The 22625-nt window shown below is 41.9% G+C and overlaps 1 protein-coding gene across 1 annotated transcript; it reads right to left on the bottom strand.

The window, feature by feature from the left end:
- Positions 1-71: 71 nt before the first annotated feature.
- On the bottom strand, positions 72-22625 carry PPT1 (palmitoyl-protein thioesterase 1). The gene is made up of 9 exons (XM_045548152.1): positions 22406-22625; positions 17391-17500; positions 17042-17169; positions 16642-16712; positions 14782-14884; positions 5152-5242; positions 4205-4303; positions 2827-2898; positions 72-1546 (listed from the first exon to the last, which is right to left on the bottom strand). The coding sequence occupies exons 1-9, from the start codon at positions 22527-22529 to the stop codon at positions 1424-1426; spliced, it is 921 nt and encodes a 306-aa protein (XP_045404108.1). The 5' UTR covers positions 22530-22625; the 3' UTR covers positions 72-1423.

The following is a 22625-nucleotide window of genomic DNA, read 5'->3' as shown; positions in this document are numbered from 1 at the left end:
CTTAGTTATTTACCTATGATATTTGCTGTACGGAGATATAAAAATATTGATAAGAAAAATGACACCAAGAATAAGAAACTACTCTTTATTTTAGACAACCTCATAAAACTGTTTTCACATCCCCCCCACTTCTTGTCCTTAATCTTCATCTTTTAGTTGAAGAATGAGGCTTAAGAGAGAAAGGAAAAACCATAAAGGGTAAAGTTAGTAGCACTAACAAGATCCTTGCATCAAATCATAGCTAATCATTTCTCCAAACTTGCATTCTACAAAACAGTCTTCTATTAATAGACAGTGTTAATATATTTTCACAGAGTGGGGGCTATGATTTCCATGCTCAAAAAGTGTAGGAGATGGTAGATTATAGTTAATTTCTGTACTGTAACAGGAATTCTCAGAGTCCTTAGATATTCTAATGGAGGTTGACCTCCAAAAAGAGAAAGGGAGTGTGCAATATTTTCTAAGCTTTCTGAGTATCAATTCTTTTCTTACAGAACATACCAGAAATAGTTTGGAGTATGCTGATAAATTAGTTTTGAGGGATGGAAGTTAGAAAGCCCAGTCTCTTCACATTGTTCCTTCTGTTTTATGTTAAAGCCAGCAATTATCATCCAGATTCTAAAATCCAAATCGAGCATCCAAACCACAAGTCATGCTAGGAAAGGGCAGGTGGGTCAACGATGGAATAGAAAGAAGTAACTGCCTCATTTTTCACTCACTCTTACATTTTCTTCACCCCCCTACTTAGGTTATACAAGATGTACATTTCCTCTCTTAAGCAACCCTTCCCTCTTGTGACAGAGCAACAAATTCATCACTACCTAAGGAGACAAAATGGTGCTGCAGAGGCAAAAGGGTAGGCCAGTGGGATTTGGCTAATTATTGCTAAGACGGCATGGAAGGCAACATACCCAGAGAGGAAGGCAGCTTTAAGAAAAATTATGCAGAAGCATCCAAACAATACTTTTCCAAACACTGGTTAAATCATCAGCCTTCTCTCTGCTTGAAATGTGACTAGACTTCCCTGAAGAAGACATTTGCCCTTAGAATCTATCTCATTGCTTTAATTTGTTCAGTCTCCTCTGGGCCTGGGCATAGTTCTGGCATTAACCTGCAGTAGACGGCCTCTCTTAGCACTGAACTTGACTGACCACAACAAAAGGTTGTAAAACAATCTCTATGGTTATTAACTAATTAAATTTGCATTTAACACCATATGGCAAAAGGAGGCAAGAAAGGATAAGAGCAAAGGATAAGATTGGGATCTTAGATCTTTCCAAGTAGGGCATGTCAGATGATGATAGGAGAGAAGGATTAGTTGCAAGCTGGATCTGAGCTCAGACTTGGGCATGAAGGAGACTGTCTCCCATGTGGTTTGGAAGAGTTAGGGGCTCCCTGTGCTATGTTACAAACTTCAAGAGTTTCATTCAAGGAAGGGTATAATGTTGGCATTAAACCATTCTTCAGACAGCTGAAGATGGTCCCCTTCTGTAGCCAGAAACACTAGCTGTCCTGCCTTGTCCATTTCCTTTAACCCCAAGCGGTCCTGCAGAAAGAAAGGCCATAATTAATCAAGAGGATTCTCAAAGTTTTGATGTAGAACAGTAAAGTAATGGAATGTTAACTTGAGATACATTCTCAAAGTGCATACTGTCAAAAATGCCAAAAAGGAAACTTCCCTCTAGTTTTTTCTAAATATTAAAAATGTATATGCAATTGAGATTGTTCTATATAGTTTTATATTGTGCTTTCTGAAAAGCTTCCCAAAGCTGGAGGACCACCGATCAGTGGGCAAGCTATCAGCAAAACTACCTCAGAACATCACAGGTAAGTGGGACTGAGCCATAGACAGGAGAACATTAGCTAGATAGCTTAAAACATATCCAACCCTTGGATAATAAACCTGGGACATTCATATCCCGCAACTGACAATGTTGTCACCCATAGTCTGGGTGCCACAGAACCTCTGGTTGGGAAGATAAGCAGTTACGACAGTGCCACAGTGGTGCTTCTGCTGTGGCTGCCATCAGTCTGAGTTTCACAATAAGGAAGTTCTTAGTTGTAATTTTTAAAACATTTTTTAATTAGACCCCAGCTTCTCTTTCTTTTTACCTTACCCAAGCTGAGACACTAAATGTAAGAGAAAAGCCAAGAGAAGAGACAAATGGCCTCTGAAATTACTTGAAGGAATTCTAGTTAGATGACTGGTTTAAATGTACCACTTGTGCATTTTTTTTAGAGTCTATCTCCAATATAAAATTCTTAGAGTGTGGAAGGCCCCAGAACTGGAGGTGGTGAAATATTGCAACTTCTACTTGAGACAGGACCTCCTATTAAATAAAATTCACAACTCTAGTCCCATTTAACCTCCTACAAGAGGAGTTCCCCTTGTCAGTGCCTAATTTAAAAACGACTTCACATTCATAAATGTTTTAAGGTAACACCGCTCTCTTCTGTGTTTTCATCATGCATGAGGGCTTCTTGGATTTGGAGCAGACTGCACCTCAGCACAGGCAGCCAGTGCTAAACCTTTTTTTATCAAAAGGAACGAGTCAGAGATGAAGTTTTTCTTGTTATTGCTTGAAAGCCATGAGGTGCAAGTCCTTCTACCTGCAGGATGTAGCAGTTTTCTATAAATTAGTGCCTGCTAAGCCAGAGCAACAATCAACAGCCTAACAAGCCTCGCCCATGTCAGATACGAGTCAGGTGCTTCATGAGCATGGGTGGACAGGACAGGGCTCCAGCACCAAAGAACCTAGCAGCTTCAGGGACTGGGAGCTGAAAGAGACGGCACCAGCCTCCCAAGACATCTCTTTCCCCAGTTACCTGTGTGTAGAGGGTGGTCTCCTGTAAGGGAACAGTTTCCTTCGCTTGGCCACTTCTATAAAATCCAAACCACTACCAGAAAGGAAGGAGAAATAAGGTCCAATCAGACATGTAGCACACACTGCCAAACTAATTTGAGACTGGCCAGTAGCTAATAAGACTACCAACAAACTGAACATTATAAGGTTAAAGCAAGAAGGAAACATGGACAGGGCATGTCTTGAGTCATCTTTTTAAGGGTAGATCCTGAGGGATGAATTAATCTTTCCAAAGAGCTTTCCACTTCCCCAGAATTTCTGCTTCCTACATTTATGGAATAATAAATGTAAAAATTCCTGTGCTGAACTCTAGACATTTGAAGATAAATATATAGTCTTGTTTCCAAGATGCTTCCAGTCTGGGAAGGCACAGAAACAATTCAGTGTTAAGCACAAGGGTCAGAAAACTTTCTGGTAAAGGCCAGATACAAAATATTTAGGCTTTAAGGGACATATGGTTGCAACTACTCACTGCTGCCACTGTAACAAAAGCAGCCACAGAAAATATATTAAAAAATGACTAAAACTGTGTTCCAATGAAACCCTATTTATGGACAATGAAATTTGAATTTCATATAATTTTTACATGTCAAAAGTCTTGATTTTTTCCCAGCCATTTAAAAATGTAAAAACCATTCTTAGCTTGTGGCCCATATAAAAACAGGTAGCAATCTGGATTTGGTGTGTGGGCCAGTCTGCCAACCCCTGGTGGTTTGACATAATGTGATGCGTGTTCTAATAGAGGCTGATGATGAGTCCACAAAAGTGAGCAAATTCTGCTTGGAGGGGGCATGGCATCCTGAAGGAAGTGACATTTGAGTTTTGCCCTTGACAAATAGAAGCTTGTCAGGTGGGGAAGCCAGGGAAGGTCACTCTAGATACAGAAAAGCATGAATGAACAAAGGCATACAAGAGAAAAGGCACATGCTAAGTTTGAGGCATTACAGGTAGTACAATATGGCTTGACCAAAGTGTATGAAGTGGGTAGTAAAGGGAGGTTAGGCTGGAAATACAAACTGAAGCCAGATCAAGGCAGACCTTGAACGCCAAGCTTAGGAATTTATAGACTGGGCTAGTGGTTCTGAGCATTTTTTGGGTCTTAGGTCTCTGAAAACTGATTAAAATTATAGACCCTTCCCCAGAGAGTGCAATTATATAATTCTGGGGTGGGCACAGGGGATTATAACCCTTGGTGTCCCATTTATGGACCTCAGGTGAAGAACTCTGTTCTATAAAAAAGCTGGTAGAAAGGACTGAAGGTTTTTTCCCCAGCAGGCAGCTGTACTTTAATGCCATTTTCTCCAGTAGTCTCCTGGCATGTGGCCTAAATAGTATCTTACCTCAGAATCTACAGGGTCCACAATGGAATCATTGAGGAATTTCACCATCACAAACTTCTTCAGGGCCATCAGGTTTTTCTTGTAGGACTCATTGACACCCTGGAAGAAAGGCCAGCAGCACCTTAGGGTCATTACCATTAGGTACCAGCAGGGGGTTAAAGCCTTTCAGTGCTCTGGTCTCCCTGGTCCTGGGCCACCATGTTTCTTCCCCATGGGTTTGGGCTGTTTTCCAGCTTTATCCCCAGAATATACCTTGTACAGCCATTTCTTACCATCCTACCTGAGACACCACAACCATGGCATACAGGTGCAACCATGAATCTGTCACCACATACCACTGGCATCCATCACACAGGTGAAAGGCTTCTAGTCAGAGAAAGCCAAGGCAAAATAAACTGCAAATTCTGACTGGTTCTGCTATACTATTCTGTGTTGGTTTCTGTTTGTTTTGTTTTTTCCCCTTCAAATTTTTTGTTTAAAAACAAAAACTGCTCCCCCCCAAAAACCCCAAAACCTCCAGATGAGCCTAATATAAATTGAGCCATCTAGTTTACCACAACCTCCCAAACCATGCTCGTGTCTGGGACATACTGAGTACCCTCTACAGTCTCTCTTCTAGGTAAGTCTTTCTTTTGAGAAAACCTTCCTCATTAAGATAGCAGCTATGAATTTCCCCTGGGCCCAGCCAGCAACCCAGCAACCTACTGAGCTTATCTTGCTGCTTCAATGCTAGGAAAGGTCAAGAACTTGAGGGAAGAAAGCCAAGTGAATTTCAACCTCCCCTCAAAGGAACCAAATCTCACAGGTACTGCCTCCCAAGACACAGAACTTCTGTTTCCCAGATTCTGCCCAGGATAGTTTGGGTCAAATGTCACTGCTGATTTGGTTATGATGACCTGAATAGAAAAAAGAATGTACAACTCTGAGAGCCTGGTTTGGGTGCTTACCCTCTCCTGATTGATATCTGCCAAGAAGATGCTGTGGTTGCGGTACACATCCTCCTTTATGGGGTCATGCCAGTATTCTGCTTGCACCAGGCTGCAGGAAAAAAAACAATGATCAAGCTGCATGTCAGCTGGCATGCCCGCTTGGGGCATGCCCAGTGCAAAAGCCACCAAGAGACTTCAAAAGGACAAAAGACCAAAGCCCCCAAGTCCCACGCCTTGCCCTCTAATAGGGAAGACAAGACTTCCACCTACAAAATGCTTCATCAACAAGACACCTTGTTGAGACAAGCACAGACGATTCAGCATAGTACAGAAAGTATAAAAGATTTCAGAAAAGGGCTTACCAATACTTGGTTGCCCTATGGCATTGAGCTTTATCACACTTATCATGCCTTCCAGTCATGGTGGCACATGCTGTCCCCTCCCCGAAGCCCCACCTCATCCTGCAAGACTCAACTCAAACATCACCACCTCTGCCTCTTCCTCTCTATCCAGTCATCTATCGCATCAGTCATCCTGCTATCCTTAGACTGGGATGGAGGTCTAACTTCTCAGTCACAAAGCATTTAATACACTGTTGAGTGATGGCACCAGTTTTCAGTATTCTAGTATGTCGTGCTATTTTCAAGTATAAAGGGCAAGTATTTGGTTGTTATAATACTATTATTTCAGACATAGATCAGTAGTTCTGTTCACACTTATTCTCCAGTCTCTTTCCAATTCCCCTTCCCTTCCAGCCTCCATCCCTCCAAAAGGGGCACCTTTACCACAAGGCCTCCTGGGGAAAGAAGGAAATTAGAACATAAGTGGGGCTCTCTATCTTGGGCTGGCAGGGAGAGAAATCAGAATTTCTACCAGAGGAGCTCGCAGCCAGAGTGGAAGAGCTGCCCAGAGGTGGTGGTCCTGAAAGCTCTACTTAACGGAGCAGGATTGCGCTAAAGCCCAATGGCGCCAGCTACATCAGAGAAGGTGGCAGCTCCCACGCCCAGGAGCAGATAAGACTGAGGTTACAGGAAGCAGCAGTCTGACTGTCAGCAGTGAGAGTGACATTCTCTAATGTGTTTATAAATGTATTTGAAATCTTTTAAATGTTTAGTCTCCCTGACTTTTAAAAATTTGATAAACTCTGAACATTTATAAAATACTGCTATTAGTACTGGTCTTGTCATTTCATTTTAGTAGTTGTCACTTAAATGTGAGAGTGCTGGTTCCCTGTCTCTCCCCTAAGGACTAAGCTCTTTGGAATACAGCACGTGCTTGGTAGCAAGGGGTTGCTGAGTGAAATGAACTGATATAGGGAAGTCAGACAAGCTATGAAAGAAACTGGCACTGAGGGAGTGGTAGGATTTAGATGTGAGGAGAAGGGAGGGCAGCACAGTTAGAAGAACAAAGGAAGGAGAAGCTTCAAGGGGGTGGGCAGCGGTGTCAGATGTTGAGAAGTCACTGAGCTGACCAATCAAAGCTTATCAACGTGGTGGCCTATGCCTGTAATCTAGCATGCTGGGAGGCCGAGGCGGGAGGATCACTCGAGGTCAGGAGTTCGAGACCAGCCTGAGCAAGAGAGACAGACCTCGTCTCTACTAAAAATAGAAATTAGGTGGACAACTAAAAAATATATATATAGAAAAAATTAGCTGGGTATGGTGTCACATGCCTGTAGTCCCAGCTACTCAGGAGGCTGAGGCAGGAGAATCACTTAAGCCCAGGAGTTTGAGGTTGCTGTGAGCTAGGCTGACACCATGGCACTCTAGCCCAGGCAACAGAGTGAGACTCTGTCTCAAACAAAACAAAACAAAACAGAAAATGTTGTAATAAATAAATACCTTAAGAGTAAAAAAATGTTAAAATGGCAAATCTTATATATATTTTACCATAACTTAAAAAATTAATAATGTAATATACAAAAAAACTAATGACTTAATAACTTTAAATGGGTGAATTGTATGGTAGATGAATTATATCTCAATAAAGCTGTCAAACTTGCTGTACCAAAAAAGACACCGTAAACAAAATTAAAACATATGCCATAGACTGGGAGAAGGTAAGTGCAACATAGCTAAGAAAGTTTTACTACAAAAACAAAATGTCTGGTGGGGGGGGCGCGGGGTGTGTAATACAAATCAATGAAAAAAGACAAACCACCCAACAGGAAAACAGGCAAAGACTATGAATAGACAGTTCACACAAAGAGAAACCTAAATGGCCAATAAACAAGAACAGATGCGCAATCTGACTCACAGTCAGGGACACACAGATTAGGATGAGTAACCACTCTACATGCATATCTCACTGGCAACAATTTTAAAGATATAAGATCAAAAGTTAGTAGGAATGGAGAAAGCAGGGACTCATACTCTTTTGGTGCCAATATAAATTGGTACAACCACTTTGGAAATATCAAGTAAAGTTTAAAATTACATGCTAATAGCCACTGTAATAATAGCACTAAACATACACTCAGTGTTTTCAAGGTACTGTTCTAAGCACTCTACATACTTTCTCTACAACCTATTGTAGATTACTGCCCTACAATTATTGCCCTATTTTACAGATGATGAAATGGAGGAAGGGAGGTAAAGTATGTTATTCAACAACTGGTAGAGCTTATGATGTGGATTCTACTAGTAGATAAATTCTTGTTTAAGGATGTTCACTGCAAATTGTTTGCTATAACGAGAAACTGGAAGTGCTGAAATGTTGCGACATGGGAAACAAGAAACTGTGGTGTAGTCATATGACAGGACATCAGCAGTTAAGAGGAATGAACTAAATGTATGTGTAACAACATATTTAAATCTGAAAAACATAATGAGTGAAAAAATAATTTGCAGAGTGAAATGTACAATATCTGTTATATAAAATTTAAATATACAAAGTAACAATATATTTTGATTATGGATATGTACATGTATAATAGCAATATTTTTTAATGGACAGAAAGAATATACCCTAATTTTTTTACAGTAGTTACAGAGGGACGGCAGAGAATGGGACCTGGTAGAGATATGTCTAAGAATTCAATTTTATCTGAAATGTTTCAGTTCTTTAGAAAATCCTTAGGCAAATATGATAAAATATTAATTCTAGGACCTAGGTACTTAGTACATACATACCTCATCTTGCTGTACTTTGCTTTATTGTGCTTCATAGATACTACATTTTAACAAAATAAAGGTTTTATGGCAACCCTGAGTTAAGCAACTCTACCGGCACCATTTTTCCAACAGCATGTGCTCATTTTGTGTCTCTATGTCACATTTTGGTAATACTTGCAATATTTCAAACTTTTTCATCATTACTGTACCTGTTATGGTGATCTGTGACCAGTGATCTTTGATGTTCCTATTGTCATTGTTTTGGGGTGCCATGAACCACACCCATATAAGATGGAGAATTTAGTCAACAAATGTGTGTGTTCTGATTGCTCCACTAATTGGCCATTCCCTGCCTCTCTCCCTTTCCTTGGGCCTCCCTATTCCCTGAGACACAAAAATATTGAAATTAGGCTAATTAATAACCTACAACGGCCTCTAAGTGTTCAAGTGAAAGGAAGAGTCCAAAGTCTCTCACTTTAAATCAAAAGCTAGAAATGATTAAGCTTAACGAGGAAGACATGTTGAAAGCCAAGAAAGGCCAAAGGTTACACCTCTTGTGCCAAACAGCCAAGGTGTGAATACAAAGGAAAAGTTCTTTTTTTTGGAGACAGAGTCTCTTTCGCCCTGGCTAGAGTGCTGTGGTGTTGGCCTAGCTCACAGCAACCTCAAACTCCTGGGCTCAAGCAATCATCCTGCCTCAGCCTCCCGGGTAGCTGGGACTACAGGCATGCGCCACCATGCCCAGCTCATTTTTTCTATATATTTTTAGTTGTCCAGCTAATTTCTTTCTATTTTTTAATAAAGACGGGGTCTTGCTCTTGCTCAGGCTGGTCTCAAACTCCTGAGCTCAAACGATCCGCCCACCTCGGCCTCCCAGAGTGCTAGGATTACAGGCGTGAGCCACCGTGCTTGGCCGAAAAGTTCTTGAAGGATATGAAAAGTTCACTCCAGTGAACACATACATGAATGACAAGAAAGCAAAACAGCCGTATTGCTAATATGGAGAAAATGTCAGTGGTCTGGATAAAAGATCAAACCAGCCACAACATTCCCTTAAACCAAAGCCTAATCTAGAGCAAGGCTCTAAATCTCTTCAATTCTATGAAGGCTGAGAGAGGGGAGGATACTGAAGAAGAAAATTTTGAAGCTAACAGAAGTTCATGAGGTTTAAGGAATGAAGCCATCTCCATAACATAAAAGCACATGGTGAAGTAGCGAGTGCTGATGTAGAAGCTGCAGCAAGTTATCCAGAAGATCTAGCTAAGATCATTGATGAACGTGGCTACACTAAACAGATTTTCAATGTACATGAAACAGCCTTATAACAGAAGCAGATGCCATCTAAGCTCACACGTCCCCCTTCCTGCCACTCCCTTGGACTACCTGCCTCTGCAAGTCTCCTACCAGCGATCTGTCAAAATGAGATGTTTCCTATACAAAGAAATTTTAAAAAGAAAAAGCAAAACACTCTACAAAATTAGAAAGGCATCCTAAGAGTTAATCTGTAAACAAGCTATTGAGCACTGAGAATGCATTTTCCCATGGAAACTGTTATAAATGATGAGCTGTATCTGGCTCACAAGCCTAGTTCCTCTACAATGTTATGAAACATATCTCAAGTCATTCCTCTTCTGCGCACCTCACTGTGGCTCCGCTTGTGTCTCAGCCACCACCCCCTCTCACCTAGTCCACTGCCACAGCCCCGAACTGGCCTGTTTTTCCTCTAGCCCCTTACAGTCCACTGTCCACAACGCAGCAGGCATTTTCCAAATGCACAAATCGGGCCACATTATTCCCCTGCTTAAAACCTCCCATGATGCTTAGAGTAAAATCCCAACTGTTTATGTGGCCTATACACCCTTGCATCATGGCAGTCCCCACTTTTCTGTCCCTCTCCCCATCTGTCACTCAACTCTGGTCACCCTGGCCCAGAAACAAGCCAAACTTGTCCCAGCCTCAGGGCCTCTGTGTCTGCTGTCCCTCTGCCTGACCGCTTAGCTCCTTCCGTGCTCCTTCGTCTCATCCTTCAGATCCCAGTCTAACCATCTCTTCTTCAAAAACCATTCTGGGGCCAGGCACGGTGGCTCACATCTGTAATCCCAGCATTTTGGAGGGCGAGGTAGGAGGATCACTTGAGGCCAGGAGTGTGAGACCAGGCTAGGCAACAGAGCAAGACTCTGCCTCTATAAAAAACAAAAAAATTATCTTGGCGTGGTGGCGCATACCTGTAGTCCCAGCTGCTCATGAGGCTAAGGCAGGAGGATCACTTGAGCTCAGGAGTTCAAGGTTACAGAGAGCTATGATCACGCCACTGCACTCCACCCTGGGCAACAAAGCAAGACCCTGTCTCTCAAAAACAAAAAAACAAAAAAAACCAAACCATTCTGTCCAAAATAGGTACCCCCTCCATTACTCTCAACTACTGCATTTGTTCATTTCCATCACAGCTTTATCACTATTAGAGGTTATCTGGTGCGACTGTTTACTTGGAGACCCTTTTCCCCGCTACTATGCTACTTCGTGAGGGCAGGGACCCGAATTGTCTTGTTCTCCATCTATCTAGGAAGCCTATAATAGTGCCTGGCAAATAGCAGTAACTCAGTATTTGATGAAATACTTTATAACTGCAACTAAAAGTTAGAAGAAACAAACCCATTACAATACTTATGAAGGAGACAGAAAACTAAAGTTGAATATTTTAAAAACAGTGAAAACAGCTCAAACCTGCCTACTTAATATGAACGGAGCACTGCACTAAATGTTTTATCCCTAATTTGTTTAATCCTCACAACAGCCCTGCACAAAAGTACAACTATTAAGTTCATGTTAGAGATAATGAAAAGGAGGCTTGCTGGGCACAGTGGCTCATGCCTGTAATCCCAGCACTTTAGGAGGCTGAGGCAGGAAGATCATTTGAGGCCAGGAGTTTGAGACCAGCCCAGGCAACATAGCACAACCCTGTCTCTACAAAAATTTAAAAAATTAGCTAGGTGTGGTGGTGTTCACTTGTAGTCCCAGCTGCTTGGGAGGCTGAGGCAGGAGGATCACTTGAGCCCAGGAGTTGGAGGTTGCAGTGAGCTATGATGACGCCACTGCCAGGGTGGCAGAGTGAGACTCTGTCTCTTAAAAAAAAAAAAAAAAGAAAGAAAATGAGGGTAAAAGACACCCAGGGCCACACAGCTAGACAGCAGTGGAACTGAGGCTTTTCAGCAACCCCCTAGCAAGAGGGTATGGAAGGTCTTTTTCTTCCCTTCCAACTAGTCATGGTGCTGTGAGGGAGTCCACTGCCAGGGATTCTGACTCTGCGTGTGCAGCGTCATTGGGATCTAGTCTCTATCCTTGGTGTCCTGGGATTTCACAGCAACAGACCTCGGTGTGGGTCCTTTTTCAGTCCTTGCCCTGGGTACTTGGTGAGCCCTTTCAATCTGGAAACTCATGTCCTATAGTCCTGGGAAATTTACTTGTGTTACTTCTTCGATAATCCCAATACACTCTTTCCTCTGTTCTCTTTTTGAAATTCCTATTAGTTAGATACTAGACTTCTTAAACTGCTTCTCTAATTTTTATCTCTTTTCCCTTTTTCTACCTCTTTGAATGTTTGTTCAAATTTCTAGAGATTTCCTCAACTTTATATTCCCTTATCTCCAATAAATTTTTTATTTTGGTTATCATATTTTTAATTTCCAAGAACTCCATTCTATTCTCTGATTGTTGATTTAATTTGAATTCTGTTCTGTCTTGGAAGCAATCCCTTTTTATCTTTCCAAAGATAATAACTATAGGCCTTTTTTTTTTTTTTTTTTTTTTTTTGAGACAGAGTGTCGCTTTGTTGCCCTGGCTAGAGTGAGTGCCGTGGCGTCAGCCTAGCTCACAGCAACCTCCAACTCCTGGGCTTAAGCGATCCTCCTGCCTCAGCCTCCCGAGTAGCTGGGACTACAGGCATGCGCCACCATGCCCGGCTAATTTTTTCTATATATATTTTAGTTGGCCAGATAATTTCTTTCTATTTTTTTTAGTAGAGACGGGGGTCTTGGCTCTTGCTCAGGCTGGTCTCGAACTCCTGACCTCGAGCAATCCACCCGCCTCGGCCTCCCAGAGTGCTAGGATTACAGGTGTGAGCCACCGCACCCGGCCACTATAGGCCTTTAAAAACAAAGTTTTCTTCTGCTCTTTGAGTTGCCATCTGTCTTTTCCAAGTTCCTTTTTATTTTTTGTTGGTTTTGGTCGGTCTTTCATGTTCGACACTTTCCTTAGACATTGAGTCTGCCTGGGGACTCTTGACTCAATGCTCACACTTCTATTCAGTCCTACAAGGCTGACTGGAAGCTCTTCACACGAGGCAGAGCTTATCTGCTGGTGCTTTTCTAGAGCTCTCGGTATGGTAGTTGGGAGGAGTCCTAACTTGCTGAAGGATTCCAAAACATCAATGTGTAGGTCTTTTTTTCTTGGTCAGTCATTTTTTTCCAGACAGGGCTCCCCAAAACTTCTGCCTGGCTTCTAGGAGTGGAAAGGGAGGAAAGGGGACGTGCTTTCAGTATGGCAGGTCACCACCATCCTGTGCTTGTTATCTCTAAGTCTGGTGCTTCTCTGGTTAAATTGCCCCAGAGAATAAATTTTTCTTCTCCTATCAGGGTGGGGAAGGAGTCATCACTGGGATGTGTATGCAAGGGAATTGGGGAGTCCGATCATTCCTTCTATAGATTTTTAACAAAAATCCCTGTTTTCACCCTCACCCAAAAGTACATTCCAAAGTACCTTATTTCTCTAATTCCTGAGCCTTTCTGGAGCTATAAAAAGTGAACCTGAGGCCGGGCACGGTGGCTCACGCCTGTAATCCTAGCACTCTGGAAGGCCGAGGCAGGCGGATCGCTCGAGGTCAGGAGTTCGAGACCCATCTCTACTAAGGGACAGGTCTTAGTAGAGACCTGTCTCTACTAAAAAATAGAAAGAAATTAACTGGACAACTAAAACTATATAGAAAAAATGAGCCGGGCATGGTGGCGCATGCCTGTAGTCCCAGCTACTTGGGAGGCTGAGGCAGGAGGATCACTTGAGCCCAAGAATTTGAGGTTGCTATGAGCTAGGCTGATGCCACGGCACTCAAGCCCTGGGCAACAGAGTGAGACTTTGTCTCAAAAAAAAAAAAAAAGTGAACCTGTTCCCTTCTTGGCAATGTATCCTTCTATGGACATACATGTTTCAACTTTTTCTGCTCTGCTGAAATAGTTCTTACACTCATTCATCTGCTCTCTTTCAAAAACACGTTGACATCATTTATCATCTCTTATCGCCTCTCCTGTTCCCTTTGCCCTTGTGGGCTTATCCTTTTTTATTCTTTTGCCACCACTTTATTAAAGTTTAAGGAGAAAGTGAAGATAAACGTATCAACCTACCACTTTTAATCAGTGTATGTGTCCCTTCTCACCCCCTACTGACTGCTCATTTATCATCACTGACATAATTCTGATTGCCAAGGGTTGTGTTTTGGTTCACAGAACAAAGAAATACAAGAAAGAAAAGGATGGGATTTTGAGGCATCTAGGCAAGAGTTACGAGAATAAAGAATAAATAATGAAGTTTAAAACACCGTGTATATCCATGAGAACAGAGAATATGCAAACTCCCTGTTGAAGAACTGAAATTGTGACTAGGCAAACCAGGCAAAGGGTAAAGCTGGGTGTGATTTGAATTGCCTGAGGGTAAAAAAAGGAGGCAGTGATATATAGAGTACCTTAGTTTTCTCTAATGACCATCAGGTGGCACTGTGGGCCCAAAACAGCTTTGTAGCTGTACGTATAGCCAATGGGTAGGAAGGGAAAATAAAGCTAGCTGTAAATTGTCCCAATGTGAGTCATTCACTGGGCTGTACCCTGGAAAATGGCTTCAAGGGTGTATTGTAATGAAGGGTTGTTATTTGACAAGAATGATACACTTGAAAACCCACAGGATAGATACCATAACCATATTAGCGGATCCCAAACGCCAGCTATCACTTAGAATACTCCAGACCTACTGAATCAGAACTTCTAAGGACAGGGCCCTAGAATCCATGTTTAATGAATTTCCAGTGGTTCTGATGTATAATTAAGTTTGGAAACAACTGAACAAGCATACACTCCAAAAATAATTCTGTATATTTTTAAATAACCGAATACATTTGCGTAGTTGGGGACACTGATGTAGGAGTGACAACTCACTGATGACAACATAATATGTCCTCTAAATACTAACAGTAATTCCTTGAGTTTAGTACTTTCTAAAGGCTTTTTTTGTTTTTTAAAGAATGGAAATTTATTCTGTTATAATTACATTCTTCCAACACAGAAAAGTGTCCTTGTTTTCTTTTTTTTTAATTAATAGACTTTTTAGAGCAATTTTAGGTTTACAATAAAATTGAGCAGACAGTACCAAAATATATCTCATTTGAATATCACTAGCAACTACTCCTGGAATCACTGTTAACCTGAAAGTCTGCATGACATTTTCATGCAGATACAGAAAAGGTTTGTATCTTTTTTCCACTAACCATACTTACCGTTCTTGAACAGCTTTGGAATAAGCCCCAGCATTCAGCGTTTTTCTGATGAAGTCGCAGATGTGAGAGCTCTCTCCTGGGCATCGAGGGAGTCCAAAAACACCTGCAGAAGTAGAGGACAAACATCCATTCCTGAAATAACCATGTACTGAATACCTACTGTGTGCAAGGCACTGTGACAAACAAAATGAACAGGACCAAACCCTGACATCATTCACTTACTTCTCGTGAAAATAAAGCTTTTCAACTAATCATACAACCAGCTTCCTCCTGGTGCTCCCGCACTCTCTTCTGCCTGAGGACGTAGGCACCCGCCCACCCCTGGGGAGTGCGGCTCCGCCTCTGGATATTGCATTACAGGGCTAGACCCACTCCATCTCTCAAGTCTTAGGGGAGGGAAGTCCTAGCTTACTACCCTTTTCAAGCAGTGCCCACGCCTCTTTCTTTCCCCTCCCCCAGTTATACTTCATCCTCAGCATCCTCATCAGTAATACTGTTCTGAGTCCCAGGCACAATTCTAAGCACACACTGGCAATAATTAATTTAATCCTCACAACCACCCTGTGGAGTAGATATCATTACTTGACCTGTATCACTGATTGAAAACTTTAAAACAGGAAGGTTAAATACCTTGTCCAAGGTTAAATGATAAGGGATGGAGCCAGGATTCGAACACAGGCAGTCTGGCTCCAGAGGCCACACCTATAACCACTATAACCACTGGTCTGTCCCTCAAACAATATCCTGGTTTATTTTTTATTTTTGTTTCTTAAGAGTCTGAGTCTTGCTTTGCCCAGGCTGGAGTGCAGTGGCTATTCACAGCTCACTGCAGCCTTGAACGCCTGGCCTCAAGTCATCCTCCTGGCTCAGCCAACTGAGTAGCGGGGACTACAGGCACGTGCCACTGCATCTGGAATTTTTTTTTTTTCTTTATCATAGTTACCACTATCTGTATTTAGTTTTTTTGTTTACTTGTTTTTGTTTTTTGTTTATGCCTATTCTTCCACCACCAGAATGGAAGTTTCATGAAAGCAGGGACCTTGTATGGCTTGGTCCTGGCACATAGTAGGTTTTCAATAAATATTTGTTGAATGAATGAATAATAAAGCTGTTTTTACCAACTTGTGTTTATATAACACTTGTACTTTTTAAAAGTATTTTCCTACCTATGATTTCACTTCATCCTCTGAAAAATGTCCACAGGATGGGCAGGGCCACATTTTAGTTTCCTCTATCTATTAGAGGGACCCAGGACACCAAATTACTTGCCCATGAGAAACAGTTAATTGGGTGAATCTAGGTTTCCTGATGATAAGGAGAATCCTTCTGCTCCTACGTTATACCAGCTAATAGCTATATCCACCACAATAGAGATAAAATTCTATTCCAAAGCTACATCCTTCCCCCAAAGTATGTAATTCTGTCTAAATAGAAAAACTACTGTTTCTCAAAGGGTTTAATCTCTACAGTTAAATTTATAGACAAAAGAGCTTTCACGCTATTTTTTGCCTAAGCCTAAATTCAACAGGATATCACCGATGTCAGAAAACAAGAGAGGTCATTAGGTTTTCCTAACTCCTCAACCACCACCTGCCATGTGGCTGTAACTGTCTCACCTACATGAAATCATGTCAATTAAAATGGAGAGGTAGATGGCAACCTAACGATTCATTGCGTTTCAGGCCTCTGGAATCCTGTCTCTTCCTAGGTCTTCATCAATGCTGGCTAGTTTGTTATAAGATAGAGAAACAGGATCTTGCAAGGATGGCTGATTTCTTGTGCAAAGCTGCTAGATTTTTAAAAATCGAGTAATTGTGTGTGCTAGAATAGAGAAAAAGGAGGCGAAGAGGTCAACGTTACCTTGATGTTGTCCCCCAACCGAGATCAGATTGATCATGGGAGGTGACGGGCATCGCTGAGCCACTGCCCTCCTGCAGAATATATGGAGTTATCAGATCCAACTGTCGCATGGAAACGTATCAACCACAATCAGTGTCACAGGTTAAGCTACTAATCCTCTGGGGTTCCCCAAAGCCACAGAGTTTCAGGATTTTCCTCTGATATGGCCAAACACAAATATTTAAATTTTTATAGAAAATAAATTAAGTTCCATAAAGCTTCTAACATGCGAACATTTTAGAAAATTTCCCTTCCAAGATAGGTGAGAATCCCAAAAGAACTGGAGGAGTGGATTTATGTCAATAAAAGAAAAAAAAATCAATTCCATATAAATGATAAGATATAATAAAAAGGGACTTACAGAAACTGGCCTCCCTGGGAGAATCCCATGGCATTGTAGCCTTGCTGCAATCCTGGATCCTTAGCAAGAATCTGACAGACTTTTGTTACTTGGGAATTGACATTCAAGAAGAAGCTATTCTCCACATCCTAAAAAAGGAGCCACAGAGAAATGAAAAGATGGGACTGCAACCCACCCATCTTCTGTAAGAACGGAACGCATTTAGGTTGGTATCTCCCATAAGCCACACAAGAGTGAAAATATCCTTGTACAATTTGCTGCTAAAAATACAAGGTAAAGCATTTTAATAGTATATTCCATGTAATTAGTCAGCAAACCTTCCAAAGAACAGAACTGTGAAAGGCCTTACCTCTATCATGGTCTTCCCAATCTCTAAAGATAAGACGTAAATTCCAGGTATTTTCTTCTCAACCATTTTTTTAATAGCACCCATGCTTAAGGGATTACAACAGCTGTCTCCTAGCCAACAAAAACAATGATGGAAACTGAGGAATCAAAACAACATTATTTATTTTTAAAAAACTTTTACACCTCAAAGGGCATTGTCAAGAATGTGAAGAGACAATGTACACAATGGGAGAAAATATTTGCAATACGTATGTCTGATAAAGGTTCAATATTCAAGATATATAAAGAACATGTACAACTCAACAAAAAGACAAACAACCTAATTTAAAAATGGGAAAAAGACTCAAACAGATATTTCTCCAAAGATATACAAATGGCCAACAAGCACATGAAACAATGTTCCATATCATTAGTCATAAGTGAAATATAAATCAAAACCACAATGAGATACCATTTCACACCCACTAGGATGACTCTAATATTTTTTTTTTAAATGGAAAACAACAAGTATCAGTAAGGATGTGGAGAAATCGGAACCCTTGTACATTCCTGGTGGGAATGTAATGTGCAGTCACTGTGAAAAACAATTTGGTGGCTCCTCAAAAAGTTAAACATACAATTACTATATGACCCACCAATTCAACTCCTAAGTATATACCCCAGAGAAATAAAAACATACCTCCACACAGAAATTTATACATGAATGCTAACAGCAGCATTATTTGTAATAGCCAAAAGGTGGAAACAATCCAAACGTCCATCCATGAATGAATGGATAAATAAAATGTAGTATAGCCACACAATAGAATATTATTCCTTTATTAAAAGGAACAAAGTACTGACATGTGCTACAACTTAGATGAACCGCGAAAATATTACCCTAAATGAAATAAGCCAGGCTTAAAAGGTCTCATATTACGATTTCTTTTATATGTTAAATGCAGAATAGGCAAACCTATAGAGAGACAAAGAGTAGGTTGGAGGTTACCAGGAGATGGGAAATGAGGATTCATTACTTAATGGCTACGAGTGTGTTTTGTCGAGGTGTTTAAAAGTTTTGAAACTAGAGAAGTGTTGGTTGTACAACATTGTTAATACACTAAATGCCACTGAATTGTACATTTTAAAAAGGTTAACTTTATGTTCTATGAATTTCACCTCAATTTAAAAAAGAAAAAAGAACATGTTTTGCTTACCTTTCTCATAGAAAAATAACAAGTTTCAAAAGCCCATACAATATAATTGGGACACCAAATTTACAACTGAAAAATAAGCAGAAGTGTACATTCCCCTTCCTTATAGATATTTGGGGTAGATAGATTAGACTTCTCTTCACGGCCAGGCTAGGGAGAGGCAAGCAAAGTGCCCAGGGCACAAAACTTAAGGAGGCACTCATTTCTAGGTTTGTGCAAGAGCTGACCTTGAACTTACACAAATGTGGGAGTGCCTCCTTAAATTTGCACTCCAGGCACCTCCTTGCCTCATCCTCATCCCAGACTTGTTTCTTTTCCTGTTTTAAGGAACCAGAACTAGGAACTAGAAGCAAACTGTCCACTGAGTGGGAGAAGCAGACTGAGAGAATTTCCCATTTTGAACTTTTCTTTCTCTTTTTTTTTTTTTTTTTTTTTTGCCCTGAGACAAGGTCTGGCTCTGTCGCCCTGGCTAGAGTGCAGTAGCTCACTGAAACCTCAAACTCCTGGGCTCAGGAGCTTCTCCTGCCTTAGTGGAGTAGCTGGGACTGCAGGTGTGCAGCATCATGCCCCAGCTAACCATCTGAACTTAACCATCCCATTTTCAACCTGAGAGAAAGCTTAAGAACCAGTTTTTAAACAAAGAAAAGCCATGCAGGGGTGGGGAAACTGTGGCCTTCTGATTCCATGAATGTTCTTTTTTAAGCATCAAACGAGGCAAGAAAAGCTTCATCTTTCTCTACTGCACCCCTTTTAAGAAAAGGATTTGCTCTGCAAAATTTGGGTTCAGTCAAAAGGCAGCACTTAAGGACCTAGAAGGCCACATTTCACCTTAAGGCCACAGGTTCTCCACCCCTGGAAGAATCTTGTATTCCTTCTATTTTTCTCATAACAACATTCACCACACTGAACTGTTACTGCTGGTTAATTAACCGCCTCGCCTGTGGACTGTCAGATCTGGGACAGCACAAAGCCCCTCCCTATCTTAAGCCTCTTTTACCCACTGTAGTAGTCCCAGGGCGTGGCACAAAGCCTCGAAAGAGTTGTCTGTATTTGCTGACTCTAATTCTTCTCCATATATTTTTCTTTAACCCATTCCAATAAAGCTCTCACTCTCACTATTCCCCCAAGACTTCTTTTGTCAAGATAATGATCTTCTCATTGCTAAATCAAACAATCAATTCTCAGCCCTTAGCTTCCTTAACCCATCAATAAGATTTGATACAGGAGATCATTCTGTTCCTCTTGAAACATCTTCTTCACTTGGCTTCTAGGACACTGCACTCTCCTGATGTCCCTTCGCCTCACAGGTTGTTCTGTCCTTGCCTCCTTTGCTAGTTCCTCTTCATTTCCTCCATCTCCAAATGTTGGAGTGCCTCGGGGCTCACTCCTCTGTGTACTCATTCCCTAGGTGATCTCACCCAGTTTAAAGGCTAGCCATATGCCAAAGGCTCCCAATGTAAACCTCCAGCCTGTATCTCTGTCCTAGACTTCACGCTCCAAGTGCCTCTACAATATCTCCTGGATGTCTAGCAAGGATCTCAAATGTATTAAATCCAAAGGCAAACTCTTTTTTCTTTTTCTTTTTTTTGAGACAGGGTCTCATTTTTTCTTTTTCTTTTTCTTTTTTTTGAGACAGGGTCTCATTTTGTTGCTCAGGCTAGAGTGCAGTGGCATCATCATAGCTTAACATACATCAAACTCCTGGGGTTAAGCGATCCTCCTGCCTCAGCCTCCCAAGTAGCTAGGTCTATAGGCGCACACCACCATACATGGCTAATTTTTCTGTTTTTTGTAGAGATAGGGGTCTCACTATATTGCTCAGGTTGGTCTCGAACTCCTGACCTGAAATTATCCTCCTGCCTCAGCCTCCCAAAGCGCTAGGATTACAGGCATGAGCCACTGCTCTCCACCCAAAAGCAAACTTTTTTTTTTTTTTTTTTTTTGAGACAGAGTCTCACTCTGTTACCCGGGCTAGAGTGAGTGCCGTGGAGTCAGCCTAGCTCACAGCAATCTCAAACTCCTGGGCTCAAGCGATCCTCCTGCCTCAGCCTCCCAAGTAGCTGGGACTACAGGCATGCACCACCATGCCTGGCTCATTCTTTCTATATATATATTTTTAGCTGTCCATATAATTTCTATTTTTTTAGTAGAGACGGGGTCTCGCTCTTGCTCAGGCTGGTCTCGAACTCCTGAGCTCAAACAATCCGCCCGCCTCGGCCTCCCAGAGTGCTAGGATTACAGGCGTGAGCCACCGTGCCCGGCCTGCAAACTTTTGATCTACCTTCCACTCTAAGTCTGCTTGCCTTACAGGCTTCCCTACCTTGGTAAAATGACAACTTCAGCCTTTCAGTTTTCCAGGCCAAAACCTGTGGAGTCACCTTTGGCTCCCTTCTTTCTCTCTTACCCCACATCAGATCTGTTAGCAAATCCCAAAGGTTACACCTTCAAAATATATCCAAGCTTTGACCACTTCTCAACACCTCTACTGTTACTATACAGTTCCAAGCTACCATCACCTCTTTAAATTATTGCAATAGCTTTTCAACTTGTCTCCCTGCAACTATCCATGACCCTTTACAACCTATTCTCAATAAAACTAGTAATCCTTTTAAAATATAAGTCAGTTCATGTTACTCACCTGTTCAAAAAGTTTCCCATCTCACTCTAGCCAAAGTCCCTGCATTAGTCTTAGTAGGGCCAACAATATTTGCACCCACCCCTCCTGCCCTCTAACCTAAACCCATAATTTCTTCCCTTTGTTCAGTTCCAGCCACACTGATCTAAATGTTGTTCCCGGAACACACCAGACATACGTCTGCCTCAGGGCCTTTGCATCTGCTGTTCCTACTACCAGATATCCAAGTGGGAACTTCCCTCATCCACTTCAAGTTTTTGCACATATGTCACTTTCTCAGTTAATTTTTTCCTAACTTTGTGCTATAAAAGTGCAAGCCCCCACCTCCATTCTTTATCCCTCTCCCAGCTTTATTTTTCTCATTTGCACTCATCACTATTTGACATACTATGCTTTACTTACTTATTTTATAGTCTGTCTCTCCCACTGGAGAGTAAGTTCTAAAAGAGCAATGAATTTAATCTGTTTAGTTCACTGCTGTATCCTCAACATCTAGTAGGTGCTCAGTAACTATGTGTTAAACTATGTAAGCATCCCTAATCCAAAATTTAAAATACTCCAAATTCCAAAAGTTTTTGAGCGCCAACATGACACCAAAATTGGAAAATTCCACACCTGACCTCATGTGATGAGATGCATAAAATTATTTAAAATATTGTATCAATTTACCTTCAGGCTATGTGTATAAGGTATATTTGAAACATAAATGAATTTCATGTTTAGACTTAGGGTCCCATCCCCAAGATATCTCATTATGTATATGCAAATATTCCAAAATTTTAAAAAATCCGAAACAGTCTGGTGCCAAGCATTTCGGATAAGAGATACTCACCCTGTAAGTGAACTGTAGGTACCTACCAAATCTCTGTTCGATGTATGAAGGAATAAAAGCATGGACGCGCCAGTTATATAGCCGCAGCCCACTGCACCCTGATGCCACTACTGTGAGAATTAGACGGCATGTAAAAACCCAGCGCAGTGCACAGCTCTCTCTTGAGAGCTCACCAAAAGAAGGCTCCTTCCCCTTTCCCTTTCCAATGCAGAGTAGCCCCGCAAATCCGAAAACGTCGAGCCATCGGGGTGCTGTAGGACCACCGTCCTCGCCTTCCACACTCGCATTTTGCAGACGCGAACCCAGCCTGGGAGAAGAGTCGCCAAGCCCTTTTGGCCCCCTTCTCACTCACTCACCCATCCCGTGCCAGATCACCAGCGGCAGCGGCGCGGGCGCGTCGAGATGCCCCAGCGCCAGGGCAGCGCAGGACCAGGGCAAGAGAGCGACGGCCAAGAGCCACCGGGAGCCGGGCGCCGCCATCTTGGCCGTATCACATGACCGCGGGCGCGCGACTCTGGGAACAGCGCTCCCACGCCTGGGCGGGGCCTGGGCGGGGCAGACCGCATCCTCCGCATC

This window comes from Lemur catta, chromosome 3, assembly GCF_020740605.2.
Source record: "Lemur catta isolate mLemCat1 chromosome 3, mLemCat1.pri, whole genome shotgun sequence".
NCBI lineage: Eukaryota > Metazoa > Chordata > Mammalia > Primates > Lemuridae > Lemur > Lemur catta.
Note: the sequence above shows the minus strand (reverse complement) of the source record. Positions and strands in the feature narration are given on the sequence as shown.